The sequence below is a fragment of the Onychostoma macrolepis genome, chromosome 03 (genome assembly GCF_012432095.1).
Source record: "Onychostoma macrolepis isolate SWU-2019 chromosome 03, ASM1243209v1, whole genome shotgun sequence".
Lineage (NCBI taxonomy): Eukaryota > Metazoa > Chordata > Actinopteri > Cypriniformes > Cyprinidae > Onychostoma > Onychostoma macrolepis.
The window spans coordinates 38,916,094-38,931,209 of NC_081157.1; the positions used below are offsets into that span (position 1 = coordinate 38,916,094).

At 38.0% G+C, this 15,116-nt stretch overlaps 1 protein-coding gene across 1 annotated transcript in view; it reads right to left on the reverse strand.

Moving 5' to 3' along the window:
* Positions 1-15,116, reverse strand: part of grin2aa (glutamate receptor, ionotropic, N-methyl D-aspartate 2A, a) — a 128,497-nt gene that overhangs the window by 37,748 nt on the left and 75,633 nt on the right. The window contains 1 exon segment of the mRNA XM_058771626.1: positions 7,686-7,800. Coding sequence (XP_058627609.1) covers positions 7,686-7,800 — 115 coding nt within the window.

Here is a 15,116-nt window from a genome sequence, read left to right on the forward strand (position 1 = left end):
AGACAGAAAGAAATAAATGCTGTGTGTTGACTGTTACTTGACCAGCAATTACAACCCTCGGAGTCTCAAATCTTTCCTCCATCTAGCGGTCAATCCTCTGTCATGGAGGGATCACTCAGATAAATATCTCTCAGCTAAGGTGCCCACAGGTTCAGCGCCATGGCTCCATGCAGCAGCTCTGTCAATAAATAAAATTCTGAGGGCAAACTACAGCAAGCCACAGTCCAGCAGATCTCGCGGATCAGATTTTGATTAACTCAAGGTTCAGATGATTTCCAAGTTCACTGGCTGCAATAATACCTGCACTTTGAGCCACAGGGACGAGCTTACGGATGTTTACTTCTAGTGCAGTAACAAATACACTTTTCAAGCATTGACACAGGGGGCAGCCAAATAAAGCAAATAACCAGATATTAGATGTCAGAACATCGTGAACCAAGCGTGCATGGTGGACTAAAGTGTTAGATTCATGAATATGTAAGTACAAAGCCCAGATTATAATGTTAATTATTTACTAACTTAATTATTTTAATAATTATCTACTAACTTGCCTATGTCTGATTCAGCAGCGCTCTGCACATCACAGACTGCGTGTTTCATGATTCACTGTTATGTGGGCAGTACATGTCACACAAACACACACACCACTGCCCCTGTAAGACCGGAGCAACTGGCCATGTGGCCCCTGACTGTACCAGTCACTTCCCGGCATTGAAGAGGCCCATCAGCAGCCAAGATGCTCAGACTTCATCTGTTTTAATTAGCCAATCATGTTCTCCTCTTGGCTCTCCATGAGAGCACTTCTCTCCCGCTTGGCGTCAAAACAAAAACACAGCATAGCTCAACCACCCCCCAAACAATCAGCCCATAGAGCCGCGCCGGCCTCATCAAGCCTCGGGTTCTGGAGCCTTCTTCATCGCTCCTTCATCTCTAATTGGCATTCAGACCAGCCCTCAACGCAGCAGCTGGAGCAGGGTCTTGCCAAAGCTGCCTGTTTGGCTTGAATGCAGAATGATTGGTGGTTTTGTGAGGCAGAGACTTTTTTTTGGCCCATTCCATGTTACACTGCCCTAAGTAGACAAGAGCATTTACGTGGCTGCTTACCCCCATAAAAAAAAGAAAAAAAAAGAAAGAAATAACAATAATAATAATATTAATATATATATACAAATACAAAGAGTATTTTAGTGCTAAAATTTACTCCTTCTCTCTATATATGTTGTAAATTATTTATAAATTATGTAGTATTACAAATTTGTTATAGGTTTTATATTTTAACCTAGAAAACTAGAAAAAAGAAAAAAAATATATAATAATAATAATAATAATAATAATAATAATAATATATATATATATATATATATATATATATATATATATATATATATTAAACTTATTTATTATATACAGTACCTGTCAAAATTTTGGAATATTTACATTTCGGACAATGTGGAGTGCCATGCTGAGAATTAATGGATTCACTGCACAGCAAAAAGCAGTATAAAAAAACCCTATCAAATTATTGTTATTTCTCAGATTGAAAAGGGTGTTTGATGTGAGCAGATCAATGGTGATATTTACTTGTTAAATATGACCTGAAATTCTGTATCTACTCTGAAATGTCAGATACAGTGGAGGAACTTCTTTGTATGATTAGAAATGCTTTGAAAACTGTTTTTTTAAAAGAAGGAAAATGGTAATGGTTATGACACTAGTGTCCAATCCGCATAAAACACAATAACCCCGGTGTATGCCATACCTACTGCAAACATATTAGGGCTGTGCTTTTCTTTTAAAACTGTGGCTGGATGAAGAATGAAGCAATTACTCCAGCAATCTACTCAGACAGAACACACACAGTTGTCAAAATAAAGAGTCACCCTGTATGTACTAACAATGAGCAAAGCAGCGAATCAACACATTGCATACACTTCATTTGTGTATCTATTTTGGTGTTTTAATGAATGCACATAAAAAAAGCTTGAGAAAAAAGAAACTCAGAGGTGAAACACATTCCCGACTGTGTCATGATCACAACAAAACCGTTCCAGTCACAATAAGATCAGTTGAAACAAACAGAGAACAAACAGATGCTTGTGTTTGGCAGAGCTGCCCAGACATAACTTGCAGACTAATCACAATCACATACTTGGTAAATGAAAACAATGGCAAAAATTGTGTAAACTGCTTTCATGGCAGCCTGCAAGGTTGTGGTATCATTAATAAACATTGTTTCACACATAGACATTGGCTGTTACAGCCAAAACCCAGTGGTGTATTACATCTATTATATCTAGGTGTAGCTCAAAAGGCAGCTGAAACAAATTTACAAACATTTCCTAGTGCTCTAGTGGAGAACACATCCCATTTCTCGATTGCTGCTACACCTGACTGAAACGGCAGCTCTATAAGTATAAATGATTTTTGCAATGACAAAACAAATGGATATCATTCATTTTACGTTGAATTCTGGTGACATAATGTAAGTGACAGCAACCATTGGCGATGCGGCAAAGTCATTTCAACTTCAGGCAAACGATCTTCAATTTATTAAATAAAAAAACAAATTCCTGAATCATCAGGTTTTTTTGTTTGTTTGCTTTTTTACTTTATATACATATTTTTGTTTCCATTCTGCATTTTTCTGCATCATTACAAAATTTTGAACAACCCTGATTTGTTTTTATCCTACAACAAATCACTTATGACTAATAAAAAAATTCAGTACATTATAAAAACCTGATAAAATATGTTTACTTGAGATTTTGCTTGTATTGAAGGTACATACTCATGTACTAATGCCTAACTCAATACTTAATTCATCACATACTAATGATTATTAAAGGAGTTAACTAATTATGAACTAACGAAGAGCTATCCTTAACTACGACCGGAGTCATACGGATTCATGCATGAATAACTGCAGCCTTAATTACATGTTAGTACATGTTTGATAGTTAATGCATTAATTAACATTTATGGGTAAACTAAATCAAACGGCCTCTTTAAGAAGGAATAAGAAATACTCTGACTTTGAAATTCATTTAAATAATTTAATACTATCATAATTTGAGCATTTGACATCTTCAGCTTTGTCATAAACATTATATGGGTGGCAAAGGATTAGTTGATCATCCTCATCAAGTGTCGAAAATACTAAATACACTAATGACTGATCTTGTCTCTTTTATGTTCTTCTCTTTCCCTTTAAACTCACCCTATTGTGACTTATACATGGATTAATAAAAAAAAGAACATTTGTAGAACAATTCCTAAAGAAATGCTCAAACTGGAAAGAGTTCACTGTCCATCCAGACACAGCCGTGATGATCCTGTACCTTCCTGTACCTCCACTCTCTGACTTCTTGAAGATCCACACCACATCTCTTAACCGGGCTGAATGCTCACTGTGTTAGTACATGTGTGTACATAAATCATGAGCTGAGTTAAGTAGTTAACAGTGAATTCATTATAATTGGGCCCTCTCAAGTAAAGTCATGTCAAAATCAACTTTAACAAGCCATTAGTTGATGTTAGTTTGTGGGTAGTTAATAATAAGTTAGTTATGTTGGGCCTTCTCAAGAAAAGTCATGTCAAAATCACGTCTTGCCAGTTATTAAAAACGTCGCCGCTTATGTCTTTAGATCAGCGAAGATTGATGAACAGCTGATCAGCTGTACAGGCAGGGATAGCCATTTTTAAATAAATTTAGTAACAGAGCTACTGCAAGCTATTTAGTGCTGGAAATCCTTTTATCCTTCGCTGAAACTTCTGCGTCTTCATGAAGAGCGCAGGTCATGGTTGCTTGGCAACGGCAGACGCCATGGGAGCGCAAGCTACAACGCTTTGGAAAGAAGGAGAAAGTGGCTTTTTAAACGCGTTTTTAGGCGCGACATGTGAACGGCCTCATGACGCACAAAGGCAAGAAAATAAGGAGCAAAGTATGTGAATATTATCTTCTCACCGGCTGCAGTTTACACGACGTGTGTTTCCTGTTACTGACGTGACATGAGCCTCGCTGCTCAATTTCTGATTGGCTGTCTGTTGCCAAGCGTCAAGCAGCAACAAGCAAACACTGCTCCGTTTCACACTGAACAAACTTAGCACCGCAATGCGGGGTTTACACCACAAATGCGGTGCTAACCCTGCTCCGGAGCAGGGTTTCATAACCCCGGGTAAAATGCGGTGCTAACACCGCTTTCAAATTACAGGTGTGAAACGTGTCTTTACCCGGGGTTAAAAGCGGTGTTTAGAAGGACGATAACCTGGGGTTAAGCGCAGTGTGAAAAGCCCTAATTAGTTTAATAATCATTAGTATGTGATGAATTGAGTATTGATTTAGGCATTAGTACACGAGTATTCATGTACCCTTATTGCAAAATGTTACCTTTGAAAATTCTACGCATCTTGCATTTTTGCGCAATATCGCGAAATCTGAATAAAATGGCACAGATGGAAATCCAGATAATGTCTGCACTATATGTCATTTACATAAATTGAAATGACTTTGTCGCATCTCTGACAGTCATTGTCGCTTATGTCACCAGAAATCATCAACTCTAATTGTTTCAGACATAGGCATTTCCATAGAGAGTGTGTGCATGTTTTGTGCACAGAGCAAAATTTTGATAACGTGCAAAAATCAATGTCCACATACACACTAAAGTTCCAGAAGTGACGACCACATTTGTATTTTATGTTTATATACTTTACCCAATAAAGGAAGACTGTTTACAGGTCTTTTACAGGCCTAGCATTATCGATGCAAGATCGATGTCATTCTGTCTAGCATCTGTACTCAGTTACTGCCATTAGTGCAGTCTTTGCAAAAGTGCAATATGCTTTATGACGTGCTGCACACTAATAGCCACGTGGATATGTCGTCAGGGCAAGATGTGAGATATTGCTTGAGTTCAACGGGACTGTAAATCTGTTCCATGCTTTGTCTTTGCTCTGCCAGCAGTTCACACTGATGAATAGGCTTTGTCAGATTAATATCAACATAGTGTGATGTCAAACTGCATTACACTGCAGTTATGTTGCTTAGAGCTACATGTTTGACACGTAACCCTCCCTCTTCCTAAAGCGTTTGAAAAGCTCCCCACGGTCCTGTACCCAGGCAGACCTGTGGTATCAGGGTCATGTCTCCAAATTATTCCTCTTTATGATTTTTTATTGTCTTTCTGCTGTCCGCCACCATGAAGCTACTGCAATCCTTTGAGATGAAACCCAATGGACAAGCTTCACTGATGAGTCAGTAGTGGGTTTGTGTGGTTATTTCCTACTAAGTTGTGATTCTTTTCCTGACACTTGTAGTCCAGTGTTTTCTGTCATCTGTTTCCAAAACTCTGTCCAAAGGCGAAAAATAATATGTGACAGCACACAGCCAGAGTGACAACCAGTTCAACATTTTATCCGCTTTAATCAACATCAACATGAGGCAACTTGACATGGAATTAATTAATGTAATTACTTTCATGTGGATTTAATTTGGCACCATAGCAGCTTGATCTTTGCAGCTGTCAGCTCCCTGATAAAACGAGGGAGGAGTGTGTTACGTACCATTTGTACATGGCCACTGGCAAGTGCAGAGTGCAAAGAGTCAAAGGCTGTAACTATTTTTAGATTGACTGAGGTCCAACAACTGAGCCGTCTGCCATTTGTTGTCCCATCACAAAAGAGTCAAAGCCCATACATGCAGAAATCTGGAGTGGCCAAGCGAGATTAAAAAAAATTAATAGTTAGTAAGGCAGTTGTTAAGTTTAGATATTGGGTAGAATTAGGGATGTAGAATAAGGCATTAATATGTGCTTAATCACTACTAATATATGGCTAATATTCTAGTAATATGCATGCTAATAAGCAACTAGTTAAGAAACCCTAAAATAAAGTGTTACCAAACATTTTAATATAGCCATCCTTCAGTACCATGGTATACTGTATCATAGTACACAACAGTAACAGTACAATACGCATTGCACTACACATCATGATTCAGTGAGATGCAGCACAATATCATAATTGCATCGAGATTGATACTGCGAGTGAGAGAGAAACTGAGCGTGTGAGGGAGAGAGAGTTAATCTGCGGTATCAATTTCAATCTCTCTTGTGCGGTTCATTTCACTTTTGTCCAGTGCTGCATCTCATTGAATCAGTTCTGACCGCGCTGAGAAACACTGGTTTCAGAGTTTACGCTTATTTGGACCTCCTTCTTCATGAACTGAACTGCAGAAAATGATGTAAATCAGCACATAAATACAAACATCAAAGAAAATAACACAAAACATAAATTTAGGATTGTATCTGCATAGCTGTTAAGGTGCCTGTAATATTACAAATAAATAATGTTAAATAATGTCACATGCTTTCACCTTAACGGTCAAGATACCTTTTGTACACTAGTCTAAACAATTTTATATTTTTGAACAGCAAATTTATTTTTATACTGTGCAAACATTTTATTAATGTTATTAAACTAAGTTTAAATTTGAGTTGAATAAAATTTATTGATGGTGTATAATAATAAAAAAAACAAAAAAAAAACTGGTTCATCTAATATTTTCTCCACAGTGCCATCTGGTGTTTTGGAGAATAATGCAAATGTGGCGAAACATGTCAAAGTTTAAAGTGCGCTTACAAAAAAGTTACAAGGACTAATTTAGTCTTATTTAAGTGATAAAAATTACTTTTGGCCTCACATTCATTTTTCTGAAGACACTGAGGAGAATTTGGACAATGAATGTTGTTGCCACCTATTATATTCTGCTTTAAACACTAATACTACTACAGTATCTAGTCCCAAATGAGCTGGTTTTATAACAGATTGATGAATCTCCAAAAGTTTAATGGACAGTTGAAACAGCATGAAAAATAATACAGAGCTGCTGTAACAGAGCCCAATAGAACACTTTAACATCAGATGAATAACAAGGGCCTAAACGCCTCTGGGATCTAATTTAGTGTGTTTTATCCTACTGTATTACAAACCCAATATCATATCTGCAAAACAACAGTCGTTTAATGAGCCATACGATGTTATATTAAGACAGACCACCAGTATGCGGATTCCCCTCCAAATAACGCAAGACGTTTTAATACTATTGATGATCGTCACGCTCTCCCAACAAGAGATCAAAAGGCCTGATCCGAACAAATCTGTCGTTTGCCGCATGGACGTGTATTCATAACAGAATCCGTCTCTCAGTGCGAGCCTTATTCTGTCAATTAGACTCCCACCGATATTGATTGATTTGCAGAGCAAACTCCACAAATCAATTTCTCACATTGTTTTGCCGTTCCAATTATTCCTCCCGCTCTGGTTTCATTGAACCGCATTCTCTACTAAAACAGAAAAAAAGAGGGACACGCTCATCCAAGATACCTGCACTAATGCACATGTGTGTGTTCCCGTTCATGTTTGGTCTCAGACTGGATTGAGCTCTAGAAGGAAAAAAACATGCCCTAATTACACCTCCGAATTTGCAGACTCTGGCAGCGCACGTCTGAGGTAATTACTGCACTGACACACTTTTACACCGTTCCAGGGTGTAATTAAGATGGCGGATTCATGGGTACTAATATTGTGTGAACAGTTGTTAATGACGCTTTGCTTGGAGGAGTTATAATGAAATTATAATGCCGCAGTTAAGAAGGTCAGTTGTTTTCGGCGCGGAGCGTCCTTACCTTTTCCCACTCTCTGTCCTTGTTCAGCACGATCACAACCAGTTTGGGATACACCTGGTAACCATCCTCGGTGAAGGACAAATCTCTGCCATCCCAAGTCACGTTCATCATGTACCTAGAGGAAGCAGAAACCTCATCAGAAATCTTATCTGCTGCAGTAGGCACGAAAAGAACTTTTCATCCTAATGATGTCCATTCTATACCTAAAAGATCAAAATAACATATGAAGGTCATTTTCAACATGCAAGCAGACAAAAAGAGGAATTAATGAGCCATCTGAAGACTAATGACTGACCTAAATCAGACGTCACATTAAGCGAAGATGAAAAATCTGCCTGAGTTATTATTAGTATCCAATGAAATCTACATGAATCACTACTATTCTTTCTTTTGTCTCCATCTTCAAAGAAATAGAAAGAGAGAGCATGTAGATGTAAAACAGAAGAGACCTATCTAAGGAAACATTATGGGTTCAACACAATGTTTTTGATATCATTTGTGGCATTATGTAGATTACCACAGAAATTATTTCTGACTGGTTCCTCAGCTTCTTTTTTTGGTTACAGTGCAGAAGTAAACCGGGCCAGCGTTTCGGAAGACTGAAAAATAGGACAATAAAGCTCATATTTTGGGGGAATTTCAACAAGTTGACCCCAGGGGTCCACAAAGTGGTGCTAGTGGGTTCACAGAAAATTTGAGAGAATATTTGTTTTGTTACATTTGCCATAAATCATAATATAGCATTTCATTTATTATTCTAAAGATGGAAATTATGATGATGATGATGATTATTGACACAAATTTTATCAGTAAGAATTAAAAAAATATCTTTAAAAAATGTAAGTGTATTTTTATTTATATTTACTTTTACTATAATTTTTTAATATATTTATTTTCTAGTTTGAAGTCCTTGGCAAAACAAAAATTATTACTGACAAATTTTTATCAGTAAGAAATTCAATTATTTTTTATTTTATTTTATTTTATTTATTTGGAGGGGGGGGGGGGGGGCATTTTAAGTGTATTTTTATTTCTATTTATTTTTACTATAATTTTTAACATCTTTATTTTCTACTTTGAAGTCCTTGACAAAAGACATTTTTTAAAAACCCTAATGTTCTAATGTTGTTGTTTTTTTCCCCCCTCACAACATAAAGGGTGTTTTTAAAACCAGATGTGCAATTTTTATGGAAAGTACGACCCAAATGAATAGAGTCTGGATCCTCTCTCTTTTCACAATGCCACCGTGTTCCTGTCATATCAGTTTAAAAGCGATAAAGCGAGGAACATGTTGTGTTGCCTTCCCACTTTTCACACCATGTCGTCAGGCCTCCCTCAGAGACCCGAGTGGCAAAACACCGGCTGACACAAACACATCACTGCCCCTCTTCCTCAGTAATTACGACCCAGCCATTTTAACGAACCCTGCAGCACGGGTACGGCCTGGCGGTAAGTTTCTTGCCGCAGTACTACCAGGTGAGCAGAATTAGAAGTGTGGCACGATGATCGATTTATGAAACAGGTCTTAGTGGGCGTCTAGTGACTGAATGGCAGTGCAGCTTGTTGAATTGATTGGGGTCCCATTTAGGGGGCGAAGCGAAGGCCCACTCACCCTAGATATATCGCTGAATCCAATTACATCAGACTGCGGGAGAGGGAGAGAATCGATAAGCTCTGCTCTCCTCCACTACAAGACATGTTTCCATTCACACTGGGTTCCCTTATTTATTTTAAACCTCCTTTCATATTTTACACCTCACCCAGTTCCCTTTGCTGCCGCTAAGACTGTGAACTGCGGATCACTACACTGGTCACACCTGCAGAGCCCCTTTTACCAATTACTGTGGAAAGCAGACACTGGACACAGCGTGTCAGTAGAGCTTTAGGTTCTCAGCTGGTTCGCAAGAGTGTGAGAGTTGTGCTCATTAGCTTAGTATGTTCTGTCACTGCTAGACTTGTGGCGTTCAGACTGGAAAAAAACACCGTGACAAACAGCAAAAATATGTGATGGGGGGAGGGGGGAATGGAGGGAGAGGGAGAACTGAATGAAAGGAAAAGATCTGCATATGGAAAATGTGGCAACATTGATCTCGAACTGGCTCTGGACATGATTCCCATTTCAAACTATTTTTTTTTTAAATAAGTGGACATTTAGTGCAACTTCCAAAATATATATACCTTTGATAATAAATAAGTATGCACCAATATAAAAATGTTAGCCAACACTGACAGCAAATGAACGACAGCCAATAAATGATTTGATATTATAATTCTATGCTATTTTGTTTAAATAAATGAAAAATACAACGCTAAGTACAGAGATATGTTGAGAGTTGCTAAAGATTTAAAAGTGTTAATTATTAGTGTTACTTAAGTTTTTTTAGGATTAATTCATTTTTTAAAGATTAGCTCATTTTAATTCAGTCTGAATGTTAGATGATGACCAAAGTAATCTAAACTTTAAAAATATGGGAAATAAGCATACATAACTGTATATGCAATACTGGTTCATATACAGTATATGGCCCCAATATCAACCGATACTGATAAAAAAAAAAAAAATAATAAAAATGTAAAAAAATGTAATATTAGCCAATAACTGAAATGGTAAGTCCCTAAATCTATATATAAAATATACAACAGTATATTAACCTATATAGTACATCCCTAAAAATAAAGTTAAAAAATATACATTTAAAAAAAAGAACTGTAAATTTTATCAGTTCAACTGAATCATATCTTTTGCAGATCATTTATTTCTTTAAATCAAACTTTTGCCACCATTTACACACCCTCATGTTGCTCAAATTAAGTTAAATAACTTTTTTTCCCCCTGTGGAACACAAAATGAGAAAATCAGTTGATAAGAAATTGTCAAAGATACTGTTTTTCAGACAAGCAAAGCAAAGCAAAGAAAAGAAAAGAAAAGATAATGAAAATATAGGGCTTGCACACTAACTAAGGCATTAAAAAAAGTTATTCGTTTTTTTGTTTTGTTTTGTTTGTTTTAAATGATATTTCTAGCCTATGACACCAATAAGCCAGGATTGTCAAAAAAAAAAAAAAAAATGTTTTTAAATTACAATGCCCCTGACTGCCCCGCTCTGCCCTACACCAGCACAACAACTAGACCCGACCCGATCCAACCCAACAGACCTTCCATGACCATCTCCACAATGTCACAGCAACCCTGTGCTTCAAGGACAAGAACCCCAGCTCACTTCTCCCTAATTAAAGCACATAGCAACCCCTGACCCATGCTTGCTCACTTCATCAGAGTCCTCATTATAGCAGGTGTGCCTGAAAGGGCCACACAGCTGCTCTGGGATCATCCAGATTAAAATAGGTGGGTGGTACAACTGGCCTGAAAATGTTCACAGTACTTTATATGTGGTCAAACTGAAGTAGGTAGCTGCACTGCAGCCGGCCGAGTGTGGTTGAATATAACAGTTCCTCGTTAGGCATTTATAGTAACGGGGTTGACACTAATGAGGGCAGGCAAGATGTTCCCTATGCGACATATAGAATTTTTCTGTCATTAGAGAAGCAAGAAAATGTTCCTACATGAAGTTAGTTAATTTGCGGGGAGTCTGCACTTCTCGAGCCAAACCCACTGGCATAACGGAACGTGTAAATGAAATCAACTCTCCCTTGAGTGATAACTCCGGACGTGATACACAAACAAATCCAATAATTTTTCTGACACATGTATCTGTGCAGAGCTCAATCAATGTCATAAGAGAGCATCGCATCTGTACGACAACACCAGGACAGCTGGGACTGTGGAGGTCTTTTCACCTGGGGCTCAGGCAGACGTTACACAGACCCAGGGAATGGCAGAATGAGTGCATGCATAAACCTGCGCTACTAAGTGCATCTGATACAAAGTGGGGCACGGCGAGCCATATAGGATAAAATATGCTCCTGACGGCATGTGTGAGGAGAAGGGAGTGACTGGTGGGTCTGTGTGTGTTTGATCTCTCTCCTCTCCCTTGAGGACGCATTCAGGTCAATTAAAGTTCTTCCAGCCAAAGGTTTTAAAATAAAAACACGACCCGAACATGCTACTTAATGCTATGCTTGTGTAAAAAATGGATTCTAGACCGCACGGATATTGAGCAAAGATAAAAACCATCTTCTTGTTGATTGTCTCTGCATACTCTCACCCTTGACTAGATCATTCCACCATATTCAGTGGAGCAGTTTGTGTGTTCTGTCTGAGTGCCTTTATTTGACTGTAGACACAAGAACAGACGTAAGAGTCTAATAACCATTAATCATCTCACTAGTGTGTGTGTAAAGGTGCTGTAAGCCAAGGGTTTACAAACTGGGATCCAGGGACCGCCAAAGTGCTGCAAGGGGGTCTGCAGGAAAATTACAAACAAATAAAATTAATGTCCCAGTCACATTTTCTTGGTTAAATATTACTTTCAGGAAAAAAATAAATAAATATATATATAAATAGCTCAAAGCAGTATCAATTTAAACAATATATTTTTGTGAACTTATGTTCAGCTATTCTTTTTAATGGTTACATTTTAATTTTAATTTTTAATTTTTCAGATCATCAGTCATCATCAAAGCTCGGTAAATATTGGTCACAGACACAGAGATTTACTTTAAATTTCACCAAGCTGATTACTCACTAAAATCTCCCACAGATCATGTTTTCATGCCATTTTTAAGTCTTATTTTGATGTGACAAAGTGTTTATATCTTTTAATTAACGCCATTATGTTGTACATTCAGACTGATTCGCAAACGCAGAACAAGAGGCAGGATTTATCGCATGAACCAGAAAGATTTATCGAAATAACCAAAGAGGGTTTTGACTAGTTTTCTGAGGTCTGGGCCTCTCTTTGACTCTTTAAAAAAACATTGCTTTCTTCACTATTGGGAGGACAGCAGAGGCTCAAGACAGTTATTTAAACCCAGCACTTCATAATGCTTCCCATTGTGCTGCTGCCTGCCAACTTAACTGGCTTTAATGCACTGTGATGGCCATATAAAAGTATTATTTCTACAGGAGCTCATATTTCCCTTCACTCCAAGTCACAAAGGCTTTGATGACTGGATACGGCTCGGGCCCTTTAAGGCCAAGGCGCCAGTGACATCACCCTCCCCACGACAGAATGACCTGTTGCCACCGCTTGGAAATGGTTAGTCCACTTCAGCTCATATTCCAGTATTATAACTGCCATAAGTCATATTTAATTTTGCCTGTGAAAGTTCAAAGTAATAGTGGTGACTCCTGTGGCATTGCCCTCTGTGAAATGGTGTTTTGTTGGGGGTGGTCAGATTGGCTCCCGTCTCAATGGGAGTGTTTAAAGTGCCCTTTATTTCAGAAATGTATGGTTCCAGAGAGCACAGCTGACAGCTACCTTTGGTCCCCAACACAGGGGAGGAGGCACACTGGACTCGCCGTGCCTCTCCCCTGTTGACAGGTAATTTCAGTATTCGTCACTGATATATGAAGGCTAAATTTTGCTAAGGTCCGCTTTTCACAGCACTTCAGATGACAGTCTTAAATCTGTCATAAAGGAAAATTTTGCTTGGGGACCGCATATTTCACCCAGGCTTCTGACACTCAATTTTAACAAGAGCATGAAATGCAGACAGAGGTTCACTTGCCAGTTTTTTTTTTCCACCCCAAAGAAAAATGCTGTGCCAAATACATTCCACATATTCACTGCTTAAATAGATATAGGATTTTCTATCATTTTCTGCAAAAACAAAAGGATTTTTGCAGACTATACGAAAAATATTATATATAAATTATAAGAAAGATTAAAAAAGATGAGAAAACTGCAAATCATCCTAAATTTAGAATTTGAAATAAATAAATACTTTTATTCAACAGGAATGCATTAAAATAACCATTTCTATTGTTGCAAAAGATCACTGTTTCAAATAAATGCTGTTCCTTTGAACTTATTATTAATCAAAGAATGCTGAAAACGTATAATGAAAGTGTATTTATATTTACGTTTAAAATATATTATAAATTATATTCACCATATTCCATATGTACTTTATATGTTTACCTAACTTGTTTTGTTTTAGGTATGTTCAAATTCTGTCAAAAATTGCAAAATATTTTTTTGATTTTTTTCTGATGATCTACATGCCTAAAAATCTAGAATACAAAGGAGACCCCCATGCAGTCAGGGCACGAGTCCTCTTCTCTGCTGGCTCTGGTAGAGCCTATCTCTAGCCAAGCCTTTGACCATCTGTGCTGAGACTATCAGGATTAATGTACCCCAGACACCAGGGTGAACGTGTATCTCAGGCAACACCGCTCCACTGCAAATGGGGCAATTCAGCATGTCTGCTGCTCAGCACTGGCAGGTACCACAGAGGCATATGGGTGAGACAGACTAAGGACTGGCAGCATGCAAGCGGGGTGCTGCAGTCAGCTCCAATGCACGAGCGAAAGGAACAAAAGCACCCGGGCTCATCAAGAGCACTTTATATTTGGAGAGCTCTCCAAACGCATTAGCAAAGTCTCCATCTTGTTCTGCCCTGTGTAAAACATTATTCATTAAAAGCACGGGAGCGCTGCACTATGCTGCGCTGTGCCGTCCCAGGAGAGTTTGAGAAGTGCAGTAGTACCCACCTCTGGGTGTCTGAGCGGCGTGCGGCAACTCCCTAAAAACCTCTCTTAGCAGTCCTCGTCTGCTCCCTGACCATATTCAACCATTAGCTTACTCAAGAATGCAGCTCACACTGAGAAATATATTAGCAGGATGTAACAATAAATTTTGCATATGCCCGACCCATGCCGTCTCTTACAGACCTCTTGGGTTGCTTTTTTTCTACCCCCATTTTCCTTTTTCCACCTGACTGACCAAAAACTGTATTTGCTCACATAAATAGCCCTCTTGTTTCCACTTGAACAAGATAGACAGAAAACCAACAGAGACACACACAATAAGCTGGTTCTGCTCCCTCACTCCCTTTTGTGACTTAATTTGAAATAAAACATATTCACAGCTTTCAAATGCATCCATTTTATCAGGACATTGAAACAAAAAAGCTTTGATTCTCTTTAATGTATTAAGTCACATGTGTAATAGCCTGATCTGTGTTTAAACTGCGGAAAGATGCCAATGGAACAACAACTTGTCACCAAATTTACCTCAGGAAAGTTATCCAATGTGCAAAGGTCAACATTTTTTTTGTTGTTGTTTGTTTTTAAAAATAAATTAATACCTTTACTCAGCAAGGATGCATTGCATTAAGCATGTTCCTTTTAAAAATATTTTTGAAAATTGTAGCAACCCCAAATGTACTGTACATAAAAGGACTACACACTCTCAAAACAAGGTACAAAAGTTGTCACTGGGGCACTACCCTTTTTAAGGGTACAAATATGTACCATTTAGGTAGTAACCTTTAATGTACTAATATAGACCCATTAGGGATAAATAG